Source organism: Phoca vitulina, unplaced genomic scaffold (assembly GCF_004348235.1).
Source record: "Phoca vitulina isolate PV1807 unplaced genomic scaffold, GSC_HSeal_1.0 scaffold5, whole genome shotgun sequence".
In the NCBI taxonomy this organism is placed as follows: domain Eukaryota; kingdom Metazoa; phylum Chordata; class Mammalia; order Carnivora; family Phocidae; genus Phoca; species Phoca vitulina.
Window position 1 is genome coordinate 14,757,104 of NW_022589708.1, and position 25,865 is coordinate 14,782,968.

Here is a 25,865-nt window from a genome sequence, read left to right on the forward strand (position 1 = left end):
GAGTCTGCTTCCCCCTCTCCCTCTGGCCCTCCCTCCCGCTTGCATTCTCTCTCTCAAATAAATGAATAAAATCTTAAAAAAAAAAATGTGAACGTGAGAGTTCATCCTAATCCTCAAACTACCAAACAACTCAAATATGAGAAAATTAGCCATAATAAAAAAAACCCACAACTACTAACTGGAGAAAATACATCAGAAAGCCAATTATAAATGATGTAAATAGTGGCAGTGGAAAGCAGAAAGACCACCACCCTTGCCTAGATACAAAAAATGTTTATTCTTGCTCCCAGCTAACCCAACTCTACCCCTTCATTCAAACTTTTACTGAGTACCTACCAGAGATTAAAATAATGACTAAGGGGCGCCTGGGTGGCTCAGTCGTTAAGCGTCTGCCTTCGGCTCAGGTCATGATCCCAGGGTCCTGGGATCGAGCCCCACATCGGGCTCCCTGCTCTGCGGGAAGCCTGCTTCTCCCTCCCCCACTCCCCCTGCTTGTGTTCCCTCTCTCGCTGTGTCTCTCTCTGTCAAATAAATAAATTAAATCTTTAAAAAAATAAAAAATAAATAAAATAATGACTAAATAGGATACTGCGTATCCTTAAGATGGTGGCTGATACACACAAGTGCGCACACAGAGGAATATTACTGAGCCATAAAAAAGAATGAGAGCTTGCCACTGCAACACATGGGTAGACCTGGAGGGTATTACACTAAGTGAAATAAGTCAGAAAAGACAAATACCATATGATTTCACTTATTTTATTTTATTTTTTTTTAAGTTTTTTTTTTTATTTTTAAGTAATCTCTACACCCAATGTGGGGCTCAAGATCAAGAGTTGCATGCTCCACTGACTGAGCCAGTCAGGCGCCACTTCATCTATTTCATTTTTAAAGATTTTATCTTTAAGTACTCTCTACACCCAACATGGAATGCGAACTTACAACCCCAAGATCAAGAGTCACATGCTCTACCAACTGAGCCAGCCAGGCGCCCTCCATATGACTTCACTTATATGTGGAATCTAAAAAACAGGATAAGCAAAAAAACAGACTCTTAAATCCAGAGAACTGGTGGTTCTGGGGGTGGTGTGGAGAGATGGATAAAATAGATAAAGGGGATTAAGAGGCACAAACTTAGTCATTTTATAAATAAGTCAGAGATGAAATGTACAGCATGGGAATATAGTCAACAATATTGTAATAACACTGTATGGTGACAGATGACTACACTTATTGTGGTGAGCACTGGATCATGTATAGAACTGTGAAATCAATGTTGTACAACTGAAACTAATATAACACTGTATGCTAATTATACTTCAATACAAATAATAATAATGATAATAACAATAATACTAAGATTCTACCTATCCCTAGGAAGTTCACAATCTTTTGAATTAGAATGTGACGTCTGGAAAGTTACTAAGTACTCTTTGTTTCCTTCTGTCTAGATGTGACTAGTAATGCCCATCCCCATTTCACAAATGAGGTACAAATGTGATTAGAAAGCATCATGATATGTTTAAGTGACAAATAAATGTAGACATGGATTTTGTTTTTTGATTTAGCAAATTGTGAATGGGATGCTGATTTTCTTACCAAGCAAATGGGGAAACCCATCATTTCAGAAATGCCCACCATTTAATCCACCGCATTAGACATTCATTCCTGCCAGATATAGAGAGCTAAGACATTCTGTTAAGTCTATCAAAAAAAGTGATTTCAGATCCTAGAATTCATTACCTCCGTAAGATCATGCTGCGGGAATAAGAGGGCATCTTTCACACTGCACTGCAGTTTCTCTAATGATAAATCTCTAAACAAAACTTGTGTCTGGGGGCGCATGGGTGGCTCAGTCGTTAAGCGTCTGCCTTCGGCTCAGGTCATGATCCCAGGGTCCTGGGATCGAGCCCCGCATCGGGCTCCCTGCTCTGCGGGAAGCCTGCTTCTCTCTCTCCCACTCCCCCTGCTTGTGTTCCCTCTCTCGCTATGTCTCTCTCTGTCAAATAAATAAATAAAATCTTTAAAAAAAAAAAAAAACAAAACTTGTGTCTGACTGCTTCATAACACTGAGGTAAGTGCCACCGTTTCAGAAGACTAAGTGGAAAGTGGTAATCAACATTCTTCCCTAAATCACAGTTTCCAACAGATCAAGAATGTTTCCATCAGTTCCAAATTTTAAAACTCCTGCCAAAAATATTCATTTGCCAGATACGAAAAAACTTCATATCAAATCACTGATAGATCTGTACCATACTTTAGAAACCATTTGTGCTGCCACTGAGTTTTAATACATAAACCTTTTACTGTGTTAAAAATGTAATCATAAAACATACCAAGCCCAATTTTCAAAATGCACCTAGTAATTTTTCAAAAATGAAAATGGAAGGGTGCCACAACCATAAATAATGTCAACTATAGCATTATAATAAAAAACAATCCATTGATAACTCACAAGGCTGCTAGCCAAATTCTATTACAAACCCTACCATCAGTTTCTAATCACAGAAGTTAAAGAAGTAAGTACATCACAAAACTGAGCAGTTGGGAAGCATAATAAATGAGTAAACATTTAATGAGCTCTCTATACAGTCAGCGTAAAGCAAGGTATGAAGACGCGAATGCCATTTCCCCACCGCAGCACAGCTCCTCGGCCTGCAGCAGGGAGCGCACGCCTGGCCGGTCGACCAGGCAGGAGCCCGGACCGCTCACTGCTGGGGAGAGGCGCTCACTAACTCACTGCGCTGCCCGAAGCAGCCAGTGGGGCCATTATAAAATTTGATGTTTGGTAAAGGAGACCATTGAAACGGAGGCTCTAAAGCTCTTTTCTGATAAACACACATACACATCTCATAAGAGATTCAACGGACCATGACACCACCCCCCCATTACTATCTCTCATATAGTGTCATCATATACAATTTAAACTTTATTTTCTAACGTTAGTTATGATCAGTGTTTTACACAAACTAAAATGACGAATGTCCCAAACTACACAGGTCCTCCTCAGAAATTATGACATGGGCACCATTCTGAGAATGGCTGCAACCCGCCAAATCATGACAGACAGAAGGACACTGCTCTGAGCTCTGAACACACAGTAGTGCTTCGCTTTCTACCTTCAATGAATTCCACAAATCAATTACCATGTTCTAGCTTTACTAATTTACATCTTTCAGTGACTACAACAACATTTTATCGGGTATTTTGGGAAAGAGACATCTCAAGAATTCTTGTATGGCACTGAAGCTAAAGAAAAACAGGCAGTCATTTTAAACTACTGTAACAATATTACATGGCCCTAATGTTTCTGCTAAATGTGAGATTAAAGAAAGCAAATAATAAACTATAAAGTAGGTAGGAGGTATAAGTTTCTGCAAATATTCTTGCACTACTAGGGAAGAATCAATATTTTTTTAAGACATGCTTTATCTAAGACAATAATGGAAATTTTTTTCATTACTATGCTGCAGCACTGAAGACGGTTCAAATCACCAGAAAAGTGTGGCCTCAATAATGACATGGTCACATAGTATATGGTCTCTACTGAAAAGTAACTTGTGTGAATTATTGTGCCAATTACCCACCACTTCCCAAGGTGAGCTAATTGCCAAAATGAAAAAATTTCCTAATAGAAACTTCACATAATTAAGAAAATCCTGTTAACACATCAAGTCTGTTTTTTAAAAGTCTTAATTTTCAGAGACATAAAAATTATATTTCCACATACCTTACATGTGTGATTGTACCCTATTTTCAAAAAAATCTTTATGTACATTATTCTTCACTTAACCTTCACAAAGAAATCCTTTTTTGGGTAGCACAGTGAAAACTGCTAGGACTATGCAGGTAACTTGTTTAAGCCAAAATTTACTTACATAACTTGACCAATAATCATAGGATTATCAAGTGGCACAGCCAAGATTAAAATTTAGGTTTCCTATTATTCCAGAGAGCTAATAACACCAGTAATAAAAATCTGAGTTTTCAAAACAGCATGAAGAAAAATATTGCCAAACCAAAATCTAATCATGTTCTGTTTACAAAGTAAATTATAAGAGTAGGATGATAATTTTTCTGGTGAGCAGAACTGTATCTTATTAAAAATATACAAAAAACAAAAAAAACCCACCTCATTACCCCACAGTTAACTTGTCACTCTTAACCATCCCAAATAAAGGTGAGAATGCATAAATTTAAAAAAGGATTCAGAAAGTCAATGTCAAAAAGTCCTAGCACAAAAGTGTACGCAGTGACTCATAAGAAAATCCTTTAAGCCCTCACTTAGAACCTATTTATTGTGGCCATCTCGTTTCTCTCAATCCCAACAGACTGAAAGGTGCAAAGACAGCTGACACTACAGACAAATACAAGTGAGCAACAGAACAGCCTAAGAGATGGAGGCAGTTTGGCCAACACGGAAGAGGCAATGGACAACAGGATCCCCCAAAGGCCCCAAAGTAAAATAATTATACCAATGTTCTCAAGTCATCAAGAAAATTAAACCGTCTTCAGTGAAATCTTCTAGGGGGGCAAAAAACTATATAATACAGTGAGAAAAGCTTTCTGTCAAAATTACCTTGAATTATTCTTGGTACTTACAGTAGAAAGTCTTAAGTTACCTGGAAACTTCTCTCGTGTTAGATACATACGCATTTAAGTGCTGTGCATTTATTTTATTAATCTATTTCACCCAGAATCCTGTAAATATTTTTAAATGTTTTCCTTAAACATTAAATAATGTTTATTTTAAATGTTATCCAAAGAAGGAGCTGTTAATTATAATTCACTAGAATGGCCCCTGAGGGTGTTTGGTTCCAAGATACAAACCTACTGCAGCATGAAACTGAGATAAAGCATCAGCTAGCTGTCCAGCTGCAAGTAATTTCTTGCCCAATTCAAGATGTTTCTCAACATCTGCATTTACTCCACATTCAGCACCTAAAAACAACAACAAAAATAAGTTAACTTTCCGTGACCAAGATTTAATTCTGAAGAATAAAATGTTAAAAATACGGGGCACCTGGGTGGCTCAGTTGGTTAAGCATCTGCCTTCAGCTCGGGTCAATGATCCTAGGGTCCTGGGATCACCCTGTGTTGGGCTCCCTGCTCAGCGGGGAGTCTGCTTCTTCCTCTCCCTCTGCCCTGCCCCCCAATCGCCCGCACTCTCTCCCTGTCTCTCAAATAAATAAATAAAATCTTTAAAATATATATATAGTTATCTGCTTCAGGAATCTGCTCAGATAAGAAGAGTCACAGAAGCTAAAGAGTGACATAGAAAAGGTAACAAAAAAGCACAGTGCTTCGTTTTACAGAGTACAAGTGACCCCAAAATATACGCATTATCACCCTGGTCAATCAAAAGAATGTAACCAGTCTCCAAAATATAAGGGAAACTGCGTAACACAGCAGTAGTAAAAATGTGTCAAACAACAAAATCATAATTGCTTTGTTAAACTAGAATTTCATTTTTTTAAAAGATTTTACTTATTTATTTGACAGAAAGAGAGCACAAGTAGGGGGAGTGGCAGGCAGAGGGAGAGGGAGAATCAGGCTCCCCACTGAGCAGAGAGCCAGACGTGGGGGCTCGATCTCAGGACCCCGGGATCACGACCAGAACTGAAGATAGACGCTTAACCAACTGAGCCACCCAGGCTCCCTCAGAATTTCATTTTAATGAGTATATCGAGTCCACTCTAAGATTCACGTACTTATTGAGCATCTACAATGCACCAGGCACTATTTGGGTATTTGGGATAAGTGAGCAAAACAAACAAAAACCTCCGCCACGCACAGTACTGGACATTATGGAGGGAGGAGACAGACTTCAGAAATACACCGATCACATAACATGGTAGGTAAAAAGTATCATGGAAAAAGTCAAGCCATGTGAGGACATCAGGAGCGCTGGGGCTTTCAGTGTTAAACAAGGTGGTCAAGGGTGGGCCTCACTGAGAAACTGACATCTGAGCAAAGACTTACTTGAAGGAAAGTAAGGAACTCACCATGCAGATACGTAGAAAAAGAGCTTTCCAAGAAGGAGCAGCTAGTGCAAGGGCCCTACGTCAGGAGCATGGCAGGTCATGTTCCAGAAACAGCAGGGAGGCCAGGATGGCTACCCCAGAGCAACAGGAAGACAGTACCGTAAGATGAGGTCAAGTAGAGGGCCTGACTGTGTATGGCTTTGGTTTCACTCTCGGTAAAATGGGGAGCTACTGAGGAATTTTGAGTAGAATAACATGATCTGACTGTCTACGACAATTATCAATGTGCTACTTTCTCTGCTCTGAATTCATCCATCAGTACCTGGCTTTAAAAATGGACTGGTTTTTAAGCACTTCTTCTTTATACTGAGCACAATATTACACTCTGTCACAGTAAAATGTACCAAAGGGGCATTGCAGGAAGGACGCTTTCTGGATCTTGTTGCTGTCTTTATTTTTTTCTGGCACCTGCTGCATGGTGCAAATGGGAGGATATCCAGTGGTGCCCTAACCTAGCCATATGCCCACAGGTCCAGTCCCTCAGCAACCTGGCAGGCTTGACCGGGCACTATCTCCCAATGAGGACATCATACACTCCAGGCTGCATGCCCACAACCGCACCCCAACTTCCCATACTCACAAGCCAACCAACCCGGGCTTACCTATACCTGAGAAGGTTATTTCCTGCTCGCTCAGCTACAGTGGACCAGCTCTAGTCCCAGCAACTCAGCAAATTTTTCTATCAGCAACTTTAGGTTGCACCTATAACTTCTCTAATAAGATCTAAACCCCAGACTTGAGTAGGGGGATCCCCTCTCAGTTGGCCCTTTGGGGACCATCTGTTAGTCATAGAATATCCTGTAGAGCTCTGTTTACATCTTTATAGTTATTCTCCTATCATAACTTAACAATTCTTTATATTAAACTTCCTTCTTTTAAATTACTCTGTGGTCTCTGTGTCCTGAAGGGACCCAGACTTATGTACTGTTGGCACTGGGGAGTGGTCCTAGCAGACAGACCCACAAAAATAGGTTTTGAGGACTGGTTTGGTCATGCCCTTGAGCCTCTTGAGTGCAGTGCTGAACTCACTGTCAATTAGAAATAAGATGTCAGTAATCCATAGCAGGTATTAGAATCAGAATTAATCACTATACCATTTGTGGTTGACAGTAATCACATGCTAACTGGAAAACCAAGGCTGCTGCACTTGATCCCAATGACAGTAGTGAGGAAGGTAAGGACTGCGGTGCGGGGGGATTCTTTTAAGTGCACTAGAGCACTTACAGAGAGAAAGAACCTGCTAGCTTGAACCCTCAGCTCAAGTCTCCCTCCGTGAGCTTCCACGGCAGCCCTAAAACAATCTCCTATTTTGGGTAGCCACAGAGCTGATCTGGCTGAAAATCAAACACAAAATTTAATTGAATGTGTACAGAAGGGTGCATATGGAAACTAAGAAGCCAAGCATTTCTCTTTTACAGTGAGCGTGATGTTAAGCTATTCAGGGTGTTAAATGGACACTGCAGGAAAAAAAAAAAAATCTTCGGAACAGTCATCTCTTGGGAAAGTGAGAGAAAAGACACACTGGGAAGGGGCAAGAGAGAAACTCCCGGGGTGATGATAATGTTCTAATCTTGATAGAGGTATGGGGTACACTGGGATGTGCAATTATCAAAACTTAGCAAACAGATACTTAAAACATGGACAATTATACATAAACTTTACATCCAAAAAAGCTGTTGATGATATGCATGTTAAAGTATTTAGGGGAGGAGTGCCTAGGTGGCTCAGTCATTAAGCATCTGCCTTCGGCTCAGGTTATGATCCCAGGGTCCTGGGATGGAGCACCGCATCGGGCTCCCTGCTCAGCGGGGAGTCTGCTTCTCCCTCCCCAACTCGCCCTGCTTGTGTTCCCTCTCTCGTTGTCTCTCTCTGTCAAATAAATAAATAAAATGTTTAAAAAAAAAGTATTTAGGGGAATGAGTACTGGTATTATTTTGAAATGTATTTTTAAAAAAGAATTAATGGATGGATAGAGAAAGGCCCAGATGGATATGTGTTAAAACCAAGTACGGTATTTGTATTAATGGTAGAATCTAGGTGACGGATACAGGAATGTACACTAAAAAATTCTTTCAACTTTGTGAAATGTTTAATAATAAAAATTTAGGAAAATATATAATATAGTGTTATGATGGGGGAACACACACAGGATTGTGTAAGGACACAAGTTAGGGCACCTAACACCTACAGTTAAATAAAATTTAAAATGCAATTTCTCAGTCACACGAGTCACAGCTGAAGTGCTGGGAAGCTAGTGACAGCACAGGAAACACTGTGACCAGTACAGAACACTTCCTATCATCACAGAAAGTTCTACTGGACAACACTAAGGGGGGTTCCCGGAGGTCTCACCTGAAACCTGAAGGAAAAATGGGAATACCACCAAGGTGAAAAGGTCTTAACAGGGAAAAACCAACATTCCAAACACGAAGAACATTGCATTTAAATGCCCAGAAGTAAGAGAATTAATGAGGCTTTCAGAGAAATTGAAGTCCTACATTTCGGGTAGCTCTCCTCTCCGTCATGATTTCATTATTCTGGAGTGGGTCACTTCAGGTGCTAGGTGAGTCTCATAAACAGCCGGAGGGAGAGGGAAACCATAAGGTATCTGTTACAATCATGCAGGTGACATGATGTTATCTGACTGTGGAGCAGCCATGGAAATAGAGAAGAACAGACTGCTCAGAGAAGAGAAGAGAGAAAGAAGACTACACATGGCTTACAGCGACTGGATGTGGAAGCCAAGTGAAGGAAGAACAAGAGTCCAGGATGCCCATGGCAACTATGGGAGCAACTGTGTGTGCCTGCCACTTTAGTCATCAAAAGCAACTGAACTCTTTTCCTCTACTACAGCAAAGAGCTGAAAGAAATTCACTTTATCTTGCTATTTGCCCTACTAAACAAAGTAGCTTTTTCAGCTCTCAGTGTTCCTAGTTCCTGTACAGTGTCTTATTTCCTTGGGTGCCTGATGGACCCCTCCAGGCAAGGAAGAAAGGGAAGAAGGGGAGGGAGGCAAGGAGGGAACCGTAACTTGATGGCCTCAAAAACTTAGGGTCCTGAAGAGCCCTGTTTGTTTGGGGCAACAACATAAAGACGTCTAACCCATTTAAGACTGTATGGGTAACAGAGAAATTAGTTGGAGTTTTCAATGGGCTGGGAAAGCATTTGCTTTCCCTTTTAAAATGAGAATATAGACTCTTGCTCTGAAAATTCACTATGCAATAAAGATTCAGAAACCAGTTCTATTCTGACAGGTCAGCTGTAGTTCCACCTAATTCCATACCATATCCAAAAATATAACCTGCTTTTCATAACGAAGATTACAGAAACGAATGTATTTCATTCAACAAATGATACTGAATATATACTATGTGTCAAACTGTGGCCCTAACAGAGATGAATAGGGTGGTCTTTTTCAGAGACAATGAGGAGAACCCGCCAGGCTTTAGCCCTTTGTGAGAATGCTCTAGGCAGCAGGTTCCCAGCGTGACTGCAGGAAGACAGACTCCTTCTGAGCATGACACTGGCATCTCTGCAACATACTGGAGTCTTTATAGAATACATAATATGAAGAATGGGACTGACTTCCAAGTAATCTTGAAAGGAAAGTGAAAGTATAGGTGAAACAAGATTGGCCATACGTTGATTAATTTTTGAAGCTGGGCAAAGTACACCATGGTACACGATATTATTCTCCCTACTTTTTAAGATTTTCCCAAACCAAGTATTTTTAAAAATTTAAATCCCTTCAATAAAGAGAAAACCAGCAGATAAAAATCTCATACATTAAAAAAAAATGTTTTGAAGTGGACCACAGGGACTAGATCAGGACAGCCAACTGAGAACATGAGCCTATCTCCCAATGTGCTCAAATTCCAGAAATGACAGCAGTTATTTAAAGAATACATGCATAACCTTTCCAAGGGGTGGGGGGGACCTCTAAAAGAGGATGGCCATCAGAAAAACAGAAATTTTAGGAAAAAAAACCAAAAACATAGAAAGGACAGGATAGGGTTAGTGGGCAAAATCACATCCAAACACCTTCCTGAGGGAAGTGTGCCATGGAGGTGGATGCAGTTCTTTGAGTGCTCCAAACTGATACAAGGAAAAGGAAGGAACACTTGGATTTCCCAGCCTCCAGCCAGGCAATGAGTCTTCTCCAACAGTCAGTATTCACAGATTGGCAATGAGCAATTCTGAAATTTACAAAGATGATAAAAATCAATCTTTAAGAAACTAACACCAAATAAGAGAATTAAGGGGGAAAAAATGAGTGGGACAAACAGGAAAAAAATTACCAAAAATGAATATAATTGACATTCTTACAACTTCAAAAGATGCAGCATTCATAAAAACCAGACCAAGTATTTTTGCACTTACTGCTCTTGCAGTGGATAAAAAGACAGATAAAACCATTTCTAAATGCCCTGACAAGCTGCCAGAGGAAAGGAGGAGGAAGACTTAATATAGACAAAGGGGTCAAATAAGTCTCCCCTAAGATAATGTTTGAGTTAGACAATGGAGCTGGGGGGTGGGGGGGAGGATGCTGAATGACAAATGCCTCCAGCAAGCCAAAATATGACCAGGCAAGGAGCACAGAGCAAGTGCAAAGGGCTTAGTGTTATGATGGGGGGAACACACCTTCAAGCAATCAAAAGGAGGCTCAAGCATATTAGGAAGGACAGAGAATATAGGCAAGGTAGATCACACTGGGCCTTTCAGGCCCTGGTAAGAAGCTTACAGTTTATTCTAAGTAAAAAGAGACGTCATCAGAATGGGTTTTATCAAGGAACTATGTGATTTACATTTTAAAAAGATCCCCTCCGGGGCTGTGTGGCCACAGGGTGGAAGAGATTCAAAGCAGGCCAGGATGGAAAGAAGTGTGGGAGTGTGAACTAAGAATAGCAAGTTGCCTAACAGTATATGTACTCTGATTTTATGCTTTAAAATATATATATAGGGGCGCCTGGGTGGCTCAGTCGGTTAAGCGGCTGGCTTCGGCTCAGGTCATGATCCCAGGCTCCTGGGATCAAGCCCCGCATCGGGCTCCCTGCTCAGCAGAGAGCCTGCTTCTCCCTTTCCCTCTGCCTGCCGCTCTGCCTACTTGTGCTATCTCTCTGTCAAATAAATAAATTAAAAAAATAAAATAAAATAAATAAATATATATATAACACGTAATTCTATATTAACTTTTTCCAGTAAAAATGTATTAATGTACTACTAATACAGTAAAAATTTAATAAAGTGAACTGAGGAATGTGCTTGTTAAAGATGATCCTGATTGAATAATCACTTGCAATTGAAAACTCTTAAAGAATATTTGTAAACACTACAGACATATTTTACAATTAAGCAGGCAATTAAGAAAGAAAAGCAAAATAACCTTTCCTCCTTTCAGCGACTGTGAAGCTGGGGAGATTCCGGCCCAGATGTCATTGTCCTCCTACCCTTCGACCTTTCCCCAAAGCATCTCAATAAAATGGTTTGATCCCCCCAAAACAACAACAAAAGCCTGCCTCAAATGTTTTTGTTAAACTATAGTTCAAAGGGACAGCACTGTAATCAGATACTGCAGAGAATATAGATGAGATAGATCCTAAAACTTAAAACAGTACTTAGCCTTTATAGATTCTAAAATATTTATGAATGAAATGATGGCATGTATGATAGGTTTCAAAATAATCCATGGGTATAGATAAAATAAGATCAGTCATGAGTTGGTAATTGTTAAAGCTAGGAGATGGGTACCTGGGGGTTCATATACCATTCCCTCCTTTTGTAAATGTGTGAAATTTTCCATAATAAAATTTTATATTAAATCTCTTTAAGGGACTAGGGGTGGGGATATTAAAACAGTTAAAGGCGCGCCTGGGTGGCTCAGTCGTTAAGCGTCTGCCTTCGGCTCAGGTCATGATCCCAGGGTCCTGGGATTGAGCCCCACGTCAGGCTCCCTGCTCGGCGGGAAGCCTGCTTCTCCCTCTCCCACTCCCCCTGCTTGTGTTCCCTCTCTTGCTGTATCTCTCTCCGTCAAATAAATACATAAAATCTTAAAAAAAAAAAAAAAAAGTTAAAGATAGCTCATTTTCATTTTTTAAATATAATTTCTAATATGAACTATCCATCCATAAACATTTATAGTTCCTAGTGTAAAAACAAAAATCTGTGCATCACTCATGTTGAGAGAAACATGTATATGGAAACCAAGGTAAATTACAGTAGCGAATGATTAAGAATCAAGTAAGAATGATGAAAGCACTGTATATGAACTCTGGAACAATTCAGCCTATTACAGGGGGTACAAGTAATTATAGGGGCATGTTGATGGGATTCTGTGTATTCTCAAAATGCAGGGGGTAGGAAGGAGATAGTCTTCAAAATAGCATGAAGGTTTCAAACATTTCCCTATTACATTTTCTCAAAGGAAAGATCAGATCAATGCACTGAAGAGAGGATTCCATTACTTGAGGAAGGAAGAAATTTGGGTATGAGCTAAGCTATTAGTCAAAATGCTTTCCTTATTCTACCATGAAAATGTTTAACAGGAAAGATGTAACACAGAAAGAATTAAGAACCTATTATGTGCTAGATACTTTCAGTGTCATAATTTCACTTAATTTTCACAATGACCATAGAAAGTGAACATCTTTCATACTCTTATAACTCAGGAAACAAGGCTCCAACTCATCCTACTGGCAGACTCACAGTAACTGTCAAAACAAGATTCAATTCCAAAGCCCAGCTTTCTTTTCAGCACATCCCATGATCCTTTCCCCTATAATCCAGGCTAGGTGCTCCACAGTTACTAAGCCCTGTATGCTTCACTCATGCAACCCATCATTTAATACAACATTTTAGCAGAATGGTTTGCAACCTCCAGGCTGATCTGAACCTAAGCCTAGTGGGAGGCAAGAATGCATTTGCAATGTTCTTTGAACTGTTATATCAAGCTATTTCAAGATAGACATTCCTCACTGAGAGTCATTGTGGTTTCCTGCTTTCACAGTGCTTGGGAGGAACCAGAGCTCAACCCACTGGCTCTCCACCACCACCTCAAAGTGCCCTCAGAGGACCCTTCTTGGCCACCCATCACAATTATGCATTCCTCTTGCAGATGCGCCAAAACTATAACCAGGAATCAGAGACACCATCAACTGCCAGATCAACCTGGAGCTCTACGCCTCCTACGTCTACCTGTCCATGCCTTACTGCTCTGACCCCAATGGTGTGACTTTGAAGAACTTTGCCAAATATTTTCTTCACCAACCTCAAGAGAGGGAACATGCTTGAGAAAGTGAGGAAGCTGCAGACCAACAAGGTGGCCAAATCCCAAATTCTTCAGGATATCAAGAAACCAAACCATGGTTAACTGGGAGAGCTGTCTAAATGCAATGGAATGTGCAAATGTTACACTTGGAAAAAAGCATAAATCTGTCACTACTGGAACTGCACCAACTGGTCACTGACAAAAATGACCCCTATTAATGTGACTTCATTGACATTCATTACTTGAATGAACAGGTGAAATCCATCAAAGAACGGGGATCCTGGAATCTGGTATGGCAGAGTATCTCTTTGCTAAGTGTATCCTGGGAGACAGGACAATAAGAGCTAAGCCTTAGGCTGGCTTCTCATAGCCATGGGGCTGACTTCCTTGGTCACCAAGGCCAGGCATGCACGCTGGGGTGACCTTTACCTTTTCTCTAAATTGTACCAAAACATCCACTTAAAGTTATTTCATTTGTACTATTCCTTCAAATAAAATTTGGTATGCCCTCCAAAAATGTTATGTCATTCTGTCACCCCAAAAGTGAAATTATTCTTCAAACTAAATTTCTCTCACCTTCTAGGATTAAAAAAGGTATCCAGATTTCTGTCCCTTCTGAATAAAACTCGGATCTTTATTACATTATAATTTTATCCAATATAATTTCCATTTATATTGTGTAAGTAAATACAACCTCCTCTAAGAAAATCTTCCATGGCCTACCCCAATCATCCAGAAAGAATTATTATTCCTTCAGTGCATATTGGTCACATTTCCATAACAGATTCTGCCACAGTGTAAGTGTTGTTGTGTAGGCTCCTTTCTCCCTGCAAGAGATGGTGTACCTCCTAACTGGGATCTCCCCCCACCTTCCTCCAAATCCAGCCCCCATGCTGCTGCCAGAGCAATCCTTCCAAAATGCACTCCTAATAAAAATTATGCAGTATTTTCACATCACTGGCTAGATTCAGTCTAAACCCCTTCAGATCTAAAGGCAAACAAGACCCTTCATGATCAGATCCCATGATGTGGGTCCAGCCTCATCATCCCTCACTCCTCCACCTCTTACTTTACACCCCTAGACCCCTAGACCATGATGAACTGGTTGTACTTCCTTGAACAGACTATATTCTTATGCCACATCACTTTGCATTTGCTGTTCCATGAAAAGACCTTTCCCACTTTCCCCCTGGGAAATTGCTCCTCCTCCAACAGGATTCTGCCCTCAAATGCTGGCTCCTCTGTGAGACCCCCTCTAACTACTGCAGTGAGAGGGTGGGGAAAGCCCCTTCTATGTTCCTAAGACATCACCACACTCACAAGTACATGACTTCACTTTGCAATACCACCATCTCAATATATTGACCTTCACAGTTTGCCAGCCTCTCATAACCCCTGATACCCCAATCCAGATAAAAAGTGAGTTTGAGAGAAGAAACCATCTTTTCTTCTTTATATCACCCAGTTCAATACCCTGCACAAATGTACACTCAATATTCACTGAGTGAATGTATGTATCACAAGTCATCCGATTAATAGAATTGATGTCTGGTTTGGTTCCTCCGGCGTGGGCTCAACCACCTGAAGGTTTCCCAGGCAGCTGCAGATTTGAAACAATTCTGTCTGCAGATTATTCAACACAACCCCCTGCTGACTGGAGTAACTTCAAGTAGGAATCCCTTCAGACCCCAGAAAATCTGTTCTTTTTTGTAGTAAAATGAATCTTTGGATGGTTTTCTAAACCACTTTTCATGAACCGGTGAATATTCAAAGGAGAACTAAATCTGAAGCCTGTACAAAAGCTTATCCCTAAACAGGTACCACACGAAACTTCTATCTTTATCAGTCCTTAAATCTACCTCTCTAAATTTTCATAAATTTCTATTTCACAAGGGTAATTATTTTATATACACTGACAGTGGCATACAATAAAATACTTAGTGTAAAAGTTTAAAAAAAAGAACAGAATCCAAGGTACATAATAACAATTATCAAATCAAACTGATACTACCAAAGATTCATAAAGACATTAATATGTAAAAAGAAAAAATTATTTGTAAGTTGTGGCTGTTTCTGTAGTATCTTAACCCTGTTTTGAGCCATGGGTACTTTTTTATTCCTTTGCCACATACTGGGACACAGGGACAAGAGCGATCTCCTACTTTCTAAGAGATAAAGCAACCAAACATCATGCCTAATCGGCATTAAACAATAAGTTTCTCCTTAGATGAGCATAACCATAGGTCAGCAAAATATACAGGAAGTGTAAGGAAAAAGGTAGAGTAGCTAAGTCTTTTTATGAAGTTAGCATTAGAATCATCATATTTTGGCAAGCAAGAAATAAAGAATTTTAAGAAATGTAAAGTTGAGGGACACCTGGGTGGCTCAGTCGGTTAAGTGTCTGCCTTCGGCTTGGGTCATGATCCCAGGATCCTGGGATTGAGTCCGCACTGGGCTCCCTGCTCAGTGGGGAGCCTCCTTCTCCCTCTGCCTCTGCTGCTCCCCCTGTTTGTGCTCTCTCTCTCTCTCTCTGGCATATAAATAAAATCTTAAAAAAAAAAAAAAAAAGAAATGTAAAGATGAGGGGTTAAGAATATGACGTGGTGAGAGTCACAATCAAGAAGTGAAGAACAAGGGGCGCCTGGGTGGCTCAGTCGTTAAGTGTCTGCCTTCGGCTCAGATCATGATCCCAGGGTCCTGGAATCGAGCCCCGCATCGGGCTCCCTGCTCAGCGGGAGGCCTGCTTCTCCCTCTCCCACTCCCCCTGCTTGTGTTCCTGCTCTCACTATCTCTCACTATCTCTCTCTGTCAAACAAATAAATAAAATCTTTAAAAAAAAAAGAGTTGAAGAACAAGAATGAAAGAGGCAACAACTAGTGGCCAAATTACTCAGATTCAAGCTAAGGCCAAGTGACACAGCAGGAAGCAAGCCCAGGGTGGTTATTCAGATTGGAGCACTCAGAATGGGAAGGACAGGAGGGCCTCCTGGCTGGCTCAGTCAGTAGAATGTGTGACTCTTGACCTGGGGTTGTGGGTTCGAGCCCCATGCTGGGTGCAGAGATTACTAAAAGTAAAATCTTAAAAAAAAAAAAGAATGTGATGGATGAGGAAAACGCAAAGGTCATCCTACAAAGGCACATGAGGCAAAAAAGACAAAATACTGTTTGAAAGAGATCTAATCTGAATCCAAGATTCAAGCAAGATGGGGTAGAGTCTGAAAGAAGTCTCATGGCAAAAACACAGAAAAAGTGGAAATTGGCCACAGAAAGAGCAAGAAGTGCAACTAAGTGCAACTAAGGACTGATGACATAACAGTTTCAATAAAAATACACTGAGCTGGAAACCCTAAGCATCTCTTTCCAGTCACTATGACCCAAAAAGTGGTTGAGCCAAATTGAAAGGAAGAAAAGACTGAGTAGTTGTGTGGTACATCTGAACTAAATGCACTAAAAGCTTCCTAGGTGAACTAGGAAAATAAAATCTGTTATAACCAGGTTTGCTCAATTTCAATGGACATTATTTGTCTTTGCTTCAATTAACTGTGAACACAAACGTTTTGACAGTACCCCCTGGGTTTCAACTTAGAAAATAAGTTTAGAAGAGTCCATGCAAAAAAAACAGCTTAAATAGTCAACTTCACTCACCCATTTAAAAAATATTTATTGCACATCTACCTCATGTCAATGTGTTTCAGGTAGAGACAAGAGCCCTTTCCACAAAGCTTATATTCTAGAGAGAACAGGCAGGAAAGAAAAGTAAATGAGATAATTCAGACAATGTGAAGTTTTATGAAGTAAATTCAAAAAGGTAAACAGAAACTATTAACTGAAGAAGAGAGTCCTTTTTACATAGTGTGTCAGGATAGGCCTTTCTGAAATATGAATGTTCATTTGAAGACCTCATGTGAAGCTTTCCAGATGGTGGGGACAGCAAGAATCAGTCAGAAATTAGGCTGGCATTTGGAAGTAAAAGAAGTTGGTGTGGGGGCGCCTGGATGGCTCAGCCGGTTAAGCATCCGACTCTTGATTTTGGCTCTTGTCATGATCTCGGGGTCGTGAGACTGAGCCCTGCAAAAGGTTCCATGCTGGGCATGGAGCCTGCTTGAGATTCTCTCTCTCCCTCTCTCTCTGCCCCTCCCCAACCTACCCACACCACCCCTGCTCTCTCCCTCCCTAAAAAAAAAAAAATATATATATATATATATAATAATAAATTAAAGAAGTTGGTGTGGTGGGAGCCTAATGATGAGGGGAAGATTAAGATAAGAGGTGTAAGTAAGTAGGAGTCAGACAGTGAGGCTTTGCAGTTATCAGTGCAGTAACGTGTTGAAGAGAGAACAGAAGATGAGGAAATAGAGACTATCAACAACTCTTCAAAGTCCTACTGTCTACAGAAGCGAAGACACAGTTCAGTAGCTGAAGGGCACATGACATCAAAGAACAGTTTAGGATGGAAACACTACAACACATTGGAGTGCTGATGTCAAAGATCCCACAGAGAGAAACAAAGTGATGACACAGGAGAGACACAATAACTACAGGAGCAGTACTTTCAGAAGATGAGAGGAAATGGAATCCGGGGCCTAAGTATAGGAATTGGATTTTGCCAGGAATAGAGATACTTTAGCCATTTTAATATAAGAAAAGTAGCAGACTGGGTATAAATATAGGTAGGCTAGTGACTTTAGTGGAAGAAAGAAAAGGAAACTGCCCTGTGGTGGCTTTCATTTTCTCAAATAAAGACAAGGTCTAAAAGAATGAGGTACAGAGGGAGGAAAGGGGCGTTACATTGGAGATTTAAGGAAAAGAAAAGGTCTGAAATGCTGCTTTTCAGGAATGGACATACTAGGGAATTGTAGGAATGCTGGCAATATTGAGTGTGCATTTGAAATTGAGATTATATGCTTACAGTGAGACCAGTCAGCAAGGTTACTTCCATTTTTCTCCAGCCATGTTCAACTCTGAGGTACAACAAACAAGTTGGCCAATTTGGGTTTCAGAGGTGTCAAATTTTGCCACATGAGTAAAACAAAAGAATACAGGGGCAAGGAAACTAAAAGATGTTTGCAATGGAGTGACTATAAGGTGGACCAATAAATCTAAACTGAGAAAAGAGGGAAGAGGACATGCATACTTCACAAAGCATGTCTTATACCCTCAAGTGGTCTGTAAACTCAATGGCAAAACCATGAGTTCTATACTATATCTCACCAGAAAGCACTATAGAGTAAGCCTCTGCTGATTCCCATATTCCAGAACTCCAAATGACACAAACTTATCAGATGTACAAAACAAGAAATAAACAAGTTTTTTTTAAAACCAGCTTTCTAAAGATCTTGAAAGAAAAATAAATCTACAGTTGAAATGTCTTAGTTCTAAAGAGCAGGTGACTGGGTTCCCATGATATTTCCATATAAACAAAGATAAACTGCTGGACATTAATCAAAAGAAAACCATGACAAAAGAAATTAAACTTAAACACAATTAATTCACTTCATATGAGAAAATAAAGCCTAATAATTACTGCAGGGTATCCCATCTCAGAACAACCACCCCTGTCCCACAGAAAAAATTTTACTGCATTTCAGGCCCTTGCTCAGCAAATGCTAGCTAGTCAAGTGAACTGGAACTTTTACACTATTATCTATAACCTATCACATTAAAAGAACTCTAGAAACTATCTGACCATCTACTAAAATACTCAGTGTGTATAAATTAATGAAAGTCATTCATTTTCCCTACTTTATGTTTCTTTACAAATTTAAATAATGCCAGAAAATCCTAGAGAAACAAAGCATACTTTAAGTAGGTTAAATGAATATAAAAATTTCAGTATCATTTATACCTACAGATTTCCAACTATTCTTTACCTACGGCCAAATAAATGGTTTAGTCGGGTCAGTTCAGTGAAATAAAGAAAAACTGGGTCCAGGAAGCATGTTAAGGAACAAAAAAAGATAAAAGGCTGTGTTCCTACTCAAGGCACCACACAGAACAAACCATTAGCAAAGAATTAAAATAGCTATGTTATCTGTAACATGAGAATACTAGATACTACCAAAGTTTTCTTTCTGCTCCAAAAATTCTATTCCTAACCTAGTGCTTTGGACTTCTTTCAAAGGCCTTTTTGAAAAAGAGTGCTAAAAGATGTTATCTTTCAATTCATAAGACTATTACATAGTCTCTTTCTTTGGATCACAATTAACAGAAAAGCCTGGAAGGGGGGGGTACAAAGACGAATATTTTTAAATCAGAAAAAAACTAGGCCAACTAAGCTAATTACTGGTGACCCTCTCTGTCGCATGCAACTCTGTGTTTCACACTCACTATTCTCACACCTTTTCCTTCACTTCCTCTCTCTCTGAACCTCAGACCTATATCCCCCTGGAGGACTCTGAGGTTCCTGAAACCAAACATAACTTATTCTGGAAAACAGGAGTTAACAGTTTGTCAATTCAGGTCAAAGGTTCTTTCTTACCTTTATATCCTCATCACCAAATTTAGTGTCTAGTACATGCAGACACCTAACTTTACTCCTCTATATGAATTATTAGACCAGTGATTCTCACCAGTGATTACTTTTTAGAAATGTGAAATTTCAGGTCCCACCCAGACCTACTGAATCAGAAATGCTGAGAGGCGGACCCAGCACTCTGCTTTTAAAAGCCCTTCAGTTAAGATTCTGATACACACTCAAGTTTGAGAACCACTGTATTAACATGACAGAAAATCATCTCATTATCCCCAGTGGCAAACAAACCAAAAAAAAAAAAAGAAAAAAATGCTGATTTCTCTCAGCTGCCACCACTTACAAATGCTGGGGCCCACATGATACACAAGATGAACTTCAGAGTCAAATAACTGAGTTTAACTTATGGTTCTTGGATTTAACAGCTCTGTGACATTATAGCTAAAGTTCCCTCATCTGTAAAGCAGAAATAGTATCACATACCTCCACGAATGAGAGATCACTTATAGAAGGACGCCTGGATGGGGCGCCTGGGTGGCTCAGTTGTTAAGCATCTGCCTTCAGCTCAGGTCATGATCCCAGGGTCCTGGGATCGAGCCCCACATCGGGCTCCCTGCTCAGCGGGAAGCCTGCTTCTCCCTCTCCCACTTCCCCTGCTTGTGTTCCCTCTCTCGCTGTATCTCTCTCTGTCAAATAAATAAAATCTTTAAAAAAACAGAAAGACGCCTGGCACACAGAAGACCTTTAATGAATTTAAGATCTTTTCCCTTTTTTTCCTACTACCTGTACCAAGTCCCTGCTACTTCATACAGGCAATGCTCCTCAAGAACAGCACTCTGGCACTCCTCTGAGAATGCCTTCTACACAGAAAAACTCTCTAATGAAGTTTTTCTTATGGAAAATACTCTAGGAAGGAAATGAAGTACTGAGTCCTACAGAACAGCCATTCCAAAAAGGTAGTCCAAAAGCTAGTAGGAAAAGCAAATCATATAAAAGTGTGCGCTTTCATAACTTAAGCATAAAACAGAACATAGGCAACTTTCTCTTAAGTGGTCAAAATAAATCACTAGTAGTAACTGGACAAAATGTGACACTTGGGGGGTGGTGTTAACATTAGAAAATGTAAGAGAACTGGAATACATGACCCATATTAAAGTGGTCTGGGCATTCAAAGTTCAATTCCCTAGATTGTCTAGGGCAACCTAGACAATTTCTTTGTCCCAATGTTGTCACGATTATATGTTCTGATATGGGGTCACCAGGAGAACAACGTTAACACTGCCATGAATGGGACCTAAAATGTGGACAGTGTATTACTTTTTATTTTTTTTTTAAGATTTTATTTATTTATTCATAAGAGACACACAGAGAGAGAGGCAGAGGGAGAAGCAGGCTCCCCAAGGAGCAGGGAGCCTGATGCGGAACTCGATCCCAGGACCCCAGGATCATGACCTGAGCCGAAGGCAGATGCCTAACCATCTGAGCCACCCAGGCGCCCTACTTTTTTTTTAAGTTGAGAATTTTGAGGGGATTTTACCATAAACAATTCCCAACTGTGGTTCCTCAGTCCCTCCAAATCTAACATTAAGTCTCATATTGAAATATGTGACCCCCTTGACTAGCCCTTTTCATAGGAATGAAAGCAGATCAGTGCATGTGATATGACATTACACTCGAATATTTCTTGCAGTCACCAGGCTGGAAGCATTAGTTCAATTGGCACTTTCAGCTTTAATTCTTACTGCTCCCGCTGACATCTATGATGGGACAGCCCTCTGCTTTTGCTATTCTGTTAGAGTAGCCAACAATCCAATCTGTAGGACTCAAGCGCAATTTAAGCGTTCCGTACCTTTTAAGGGGACCTTTTTTCAGAGAATTCGGAAAAGGAAAGCCAGCGGTAAGCTGAAGGGCACCATGCTGGGAGTAGTAAAACCACAAACTTCGTGCCTTGCCCTCCGGGAGCCTGGAATTCCAGCACCCGCTCCTTAACGCACCGACCTAACAACTTCTATCCACGACACACAGTAATGCGAGGGTTACTCAACTTTTAACAGCCAACACTGTCCCCTCCACTAAGCGCAGTCGGACACACTCCCCCCCCCCCCGGAACTCCAAAGCGAAAGAGGCCTCCCCTTTGGCCACCTTTACTGCCTCCTCCCAGCACCACCGACCAAGTGTCCCCAGAGGGTCCCAAGCGAGGCCGGGACCCGACGGCTGCTCCGGTCTCCGCGTCCCAGGACACTCAGGAGTCGCTGCCGGGTGCCCCGCTCCCCCGCACCCCCTCGACCTCCTTCGGCCCTGCTCCTCACTCCGAACCCGTCCGTCCCCGCCGGGCGGCCCGCCGGTCCCACCAGCTCTTCCCCAGACGAACCCGGAATCGGGTGCCGGCCCCCGCCCAGGGGCGGTCTCAGGCCCAGCCGGGCCGCGCGGACTCCCCGGCTCCCGCCAGCCGCCCCGAGACTCGCGCCCGGATGCAGGCGGGGAAGCGCCAGGGGGCCTGGCCCGGGCGCCCACCTCCCCCGGCCAGGGCAGGACAGGACTCACCTTCGTACTGCAGGTCCACCAGGACCAGCAGGAAGGGGAACACCGAGCCCAGCCGGCTGGTCACAGAGCCGGGGGCCACCATGTCCGAGGGCGCGGGCGGCGAGGACGAGAGAGGGTGCGGGGCCCACCAGCCCCGCCGGCGCTCAAGCTGCAGCTGCGCCCGCCCGCCGTCGGCTCTCGCTCAGGCCTAAGCGGCAGCTGGCGCCCACCGGAGGAAGGCAGCGGTGGGCGGGGCCCGGGCGACGCTACGCCCCGAGCGCAGCTGCCGCCCAATTGCCTTCTTCCCGGCTGCTCTCCTACTGGGCTCGCCGGGGTCGTGGTTCGCGTTGATAGGCTGCGGGGGCCGCCGCCCCGCCCCATCTCTGATAGGACAACGTGGAGGCACGGGACGAGGCTGCGTCCGCTGGTCGTGGAGCTGTCAGGGAGCTCCAAACGGCCGTGGCGGGTCGGAGGGAGGCGGCCGCGGGGCGTCTGTGTGGCGGCCGCCGAGTCCGCATGCGCAGCCCGCGGATGCCTTTTCGGGTCGCTCCCGGAGCTGGTAGGTTAGCGAGGAGGAGGTTTTCCGGTGTGCTGTTTAGAGAGGAAGGTGAAGCCGCCGCGTCCGCGAATAAAGAGCCAAGCGTCGTCCCAGGAAGCCCGAGCGCCTGGAGTGGAGGTCTCGGAATGGACCGGTGAACAGCACGCTTCACAGAGCCTGCTACCGCCAAGCCGAGCGTCTCGGAAGGAGCACAGCCTCCACTGAAGAGTGCGCGAGAAACGGCCAGAGGCCGGAGCTCTGTAGAGTAGGAGGAGCTGATGGAGGTCGAAGCAGGTCAGGGACAGCCGAGAAGGATCTTCGTGACCTGAGGCCCGGGAGAATGGCTTGGAAGCCTGGAACACCCCTCCCCACCACTGGCCAGCGTGCCCAGGAAAGAGAGCAATTCTGGAAGATTCTGCGAAGAAGAAACCAGGAGGCACAGCAGCTAAGAGAGCAAGGGGCTCTGGGGACTGTAGCGCACGTCAACGGGGGGCTGGCGGGGGGGGGGGGGCGGCAGGAGAGTCCTGTTAGAACGGATCTTGCATCTTGTGTTCATCAGAGGAAACTCAACAAGAGAGAGAGAAACTTGAACGAGATAAGACTCAAGTTACTCAATTTAGCGTTAAGTTTGTCCAAGGCCATTTCCTCCGGCGTCCCCAGCACAATCCGAAGTGCACGCTCTACACCAGTGATGTTTTAGCTGGAGTAAAAGAGTAATGCTTTTCTTTGTTTATTGTCAAATGCAAACTTATTAGTTTACCAGTAAGTATAAAAATGAGTTAAACGTTCATGTAATATTTATGATAAATACATGAATCTTTGGGCAGTTGGAATGAATAATTGATTTTTTGCAAACTGCTCTGTGTCCACCCCCCATGTTCATTGCACCATTACTTAAAATAGCCAAGACATGGAAACAACCTAAGTGTCCATTAATAGATGAATGGATAAAGAAAATGTGGCATGCATGCACATACATGTGCACACACACACAGGACTATTATTTAGCCCTAAAAAGTAGGAAATCTTGCCATTTGCAACAACATGTATGGACCTTGTGTGCATTATGCTAAGTGAAATAAGTCAGTCAGAGAAAGATAAATACTGTATGATCTCACTTATATGTGGAATCTAAAAAAAACTCATGGATATAGAGAAGGAATTGGTGGTTGCTAAAGTGGGGAAGGGAGAAATGGGTGAAGGTGATCAAAAAGTTCAAACAAACATCCAGTTATAAGTCCTGTGGATATAATGTACAACATGGAGACTATAGTTAACAATACTATATTGTATATTTGAAAGTTGCTAAAGGAACTGATTTTTTTTTAAGATTTTATATATTTATTTGAGAGACAGAGTGAGAGCACAAGCAGGGGGAGGGACAAAGGAAGCCGGAGAAGCAGGCTCCTGGCTGAGCAGGGAGCCCGATGGGGGGCTCATCAAACGACCCTGAGGTCATGACCTGAGCCAAAGGCAGACATCCAACCAACTGAACCACCCAGGCACCCCTAAAGGAATGGATCTTAAAAGTCCTCATCATGAGAAAAAAAGTGTAACTATGTGGTGATAGGTGTTAACTAAACTTATAATCGTTTTGCAATGTGTACATATATCAAATCATTGTACACCTACAACTAATACAATGTTATATGTCATATCTCAATAAAAAATTTAAAAACAGAGAAAGCTCTATTTCTTCTGATTTGATTATATGAAATCAATGATAATACAATATTTTTTTTTATGTTTTTTTTTAAGATTTTATTTATTTATTTGACAGAGAGGCATAGCGAGACACAGCGAGAGAGGGAACACAAGCAGGGGGAGTGGGAGAAGGAGAAGCAGGCTTCCCGCTGAGCAGGGAGCCCGATGCAGGGCTCGATCCCAGGACCCTGGGATCATGACCTGAGCCGAAGGCAGACACTTAACAACTGAGCCACCCAGGCGCCCCAATACAATATGTTTTATATGCAATGCAACTCTTCAAAACAAACTTTCTGAATTAAGTGAAATTCTAATAGTCAATGTCTTTAAAAAGGTTTCTTGTGAAATTCTTATAACACAAATCATAGAGCTTTATTATTTTCCAGATCTCATATCTAAGTTATATCCTTACATCTAAATCCGAGCATAGAAACAATTGTATTAAATGTAAATGTTATAAACAAAATAATTAAATGACAGATAATGTCAAAATGGATAATAAAAGAAATAACATGAATCAATTATAAGCTGTCTACATGGTATGATGAACCTCACTTTATGGTCAATTGATTTCAACAAGGATGCCAAGATAATTCAATGGGGCAAAGGTAGTCACTTCAACAAATGATGCTGGGACAACTCTATATCCATGTGCAAAAGAATGAAGTTGGACCCTTTCCTTAGACCACACACAAAAACTAACTCAAGTTGGATCGTAGACCTAAATGTAAAATCTAAAACTATATAACTCATATAAGAGTAGTAAATCTTCATATTCTTAGGGTAAATAAAGGCTTCTTAGATACAACATCAAAAGTACACACACAGAGGAAAAATTAAAGTGGATTTCATAAAAATTTAAAATTTTTGTGCCCCGAAGGACACCATCAAGAAAACGGAAAGACAATACACAGAATGGGAGAAAAAAATGCAAATCATATATTTGATAAGGGACTTGTATCCAGATGGTGTGTGTGTGTGTGTGTGTGTATGACTCAAGAATAAAAAGACAACCCAATTAAAAAATGAGCAAAGAATCTGAATAGGCATTTTTCCAAAGAATATATATAAATGACCAATAAGTACATGGAAAGATACTCCATATCATTAGCCATTAGGGATATGCAATTCAAAACCACAATGAGATGCCACTTCATACCCACCTTGATGGCTATAATCAAGATGAGCAATAGCAAGAGTTGATGAGGATATGGAGAAATGGGAACTCTCACATATTGCTATTGGGAATGTAAAATGGCACAGCCACTTTAGAAAACAAACATCAAAGTGTTAAATATAGAATTACTATATGACCCAGAAATTC

General features: G+C 41.6%; 1 protein-coding gene across 1 annotated transcript in view; it reads right to left on the reverse strand.

Annotated features, from left to right (window-relative positions):
• The window catches only part of DNAJC3 (DnaJ heat shock protein family (Hsp40) member C3), a 68,930-nt gene extending 46,365 nt beyond the window's left edge, over positions 1 to 22,565 (reverse strand). Inside the window, exons 1-2 of the mRNA XM_032402745.1 lie at positions 22,321 to 22,565; positions 4,831 to 4,941 (exon numbers count right to left, since the gene is read on the reverse strand). Coding sequence (XP_032258636.1) covers positions 4,831 to 4,941; positions 22,321 to 22,402 — 193 coding nt within the window. The 5' untranslated portion in view covers positions 22,403 to 22,565. The remainder of the gene's footprint in view (positions 1 to 4,830; positions 4,942 to 22,320) is intronic.
• Positions 22,566 to 25,865: the final 3,300 nt, after the last annotated feature.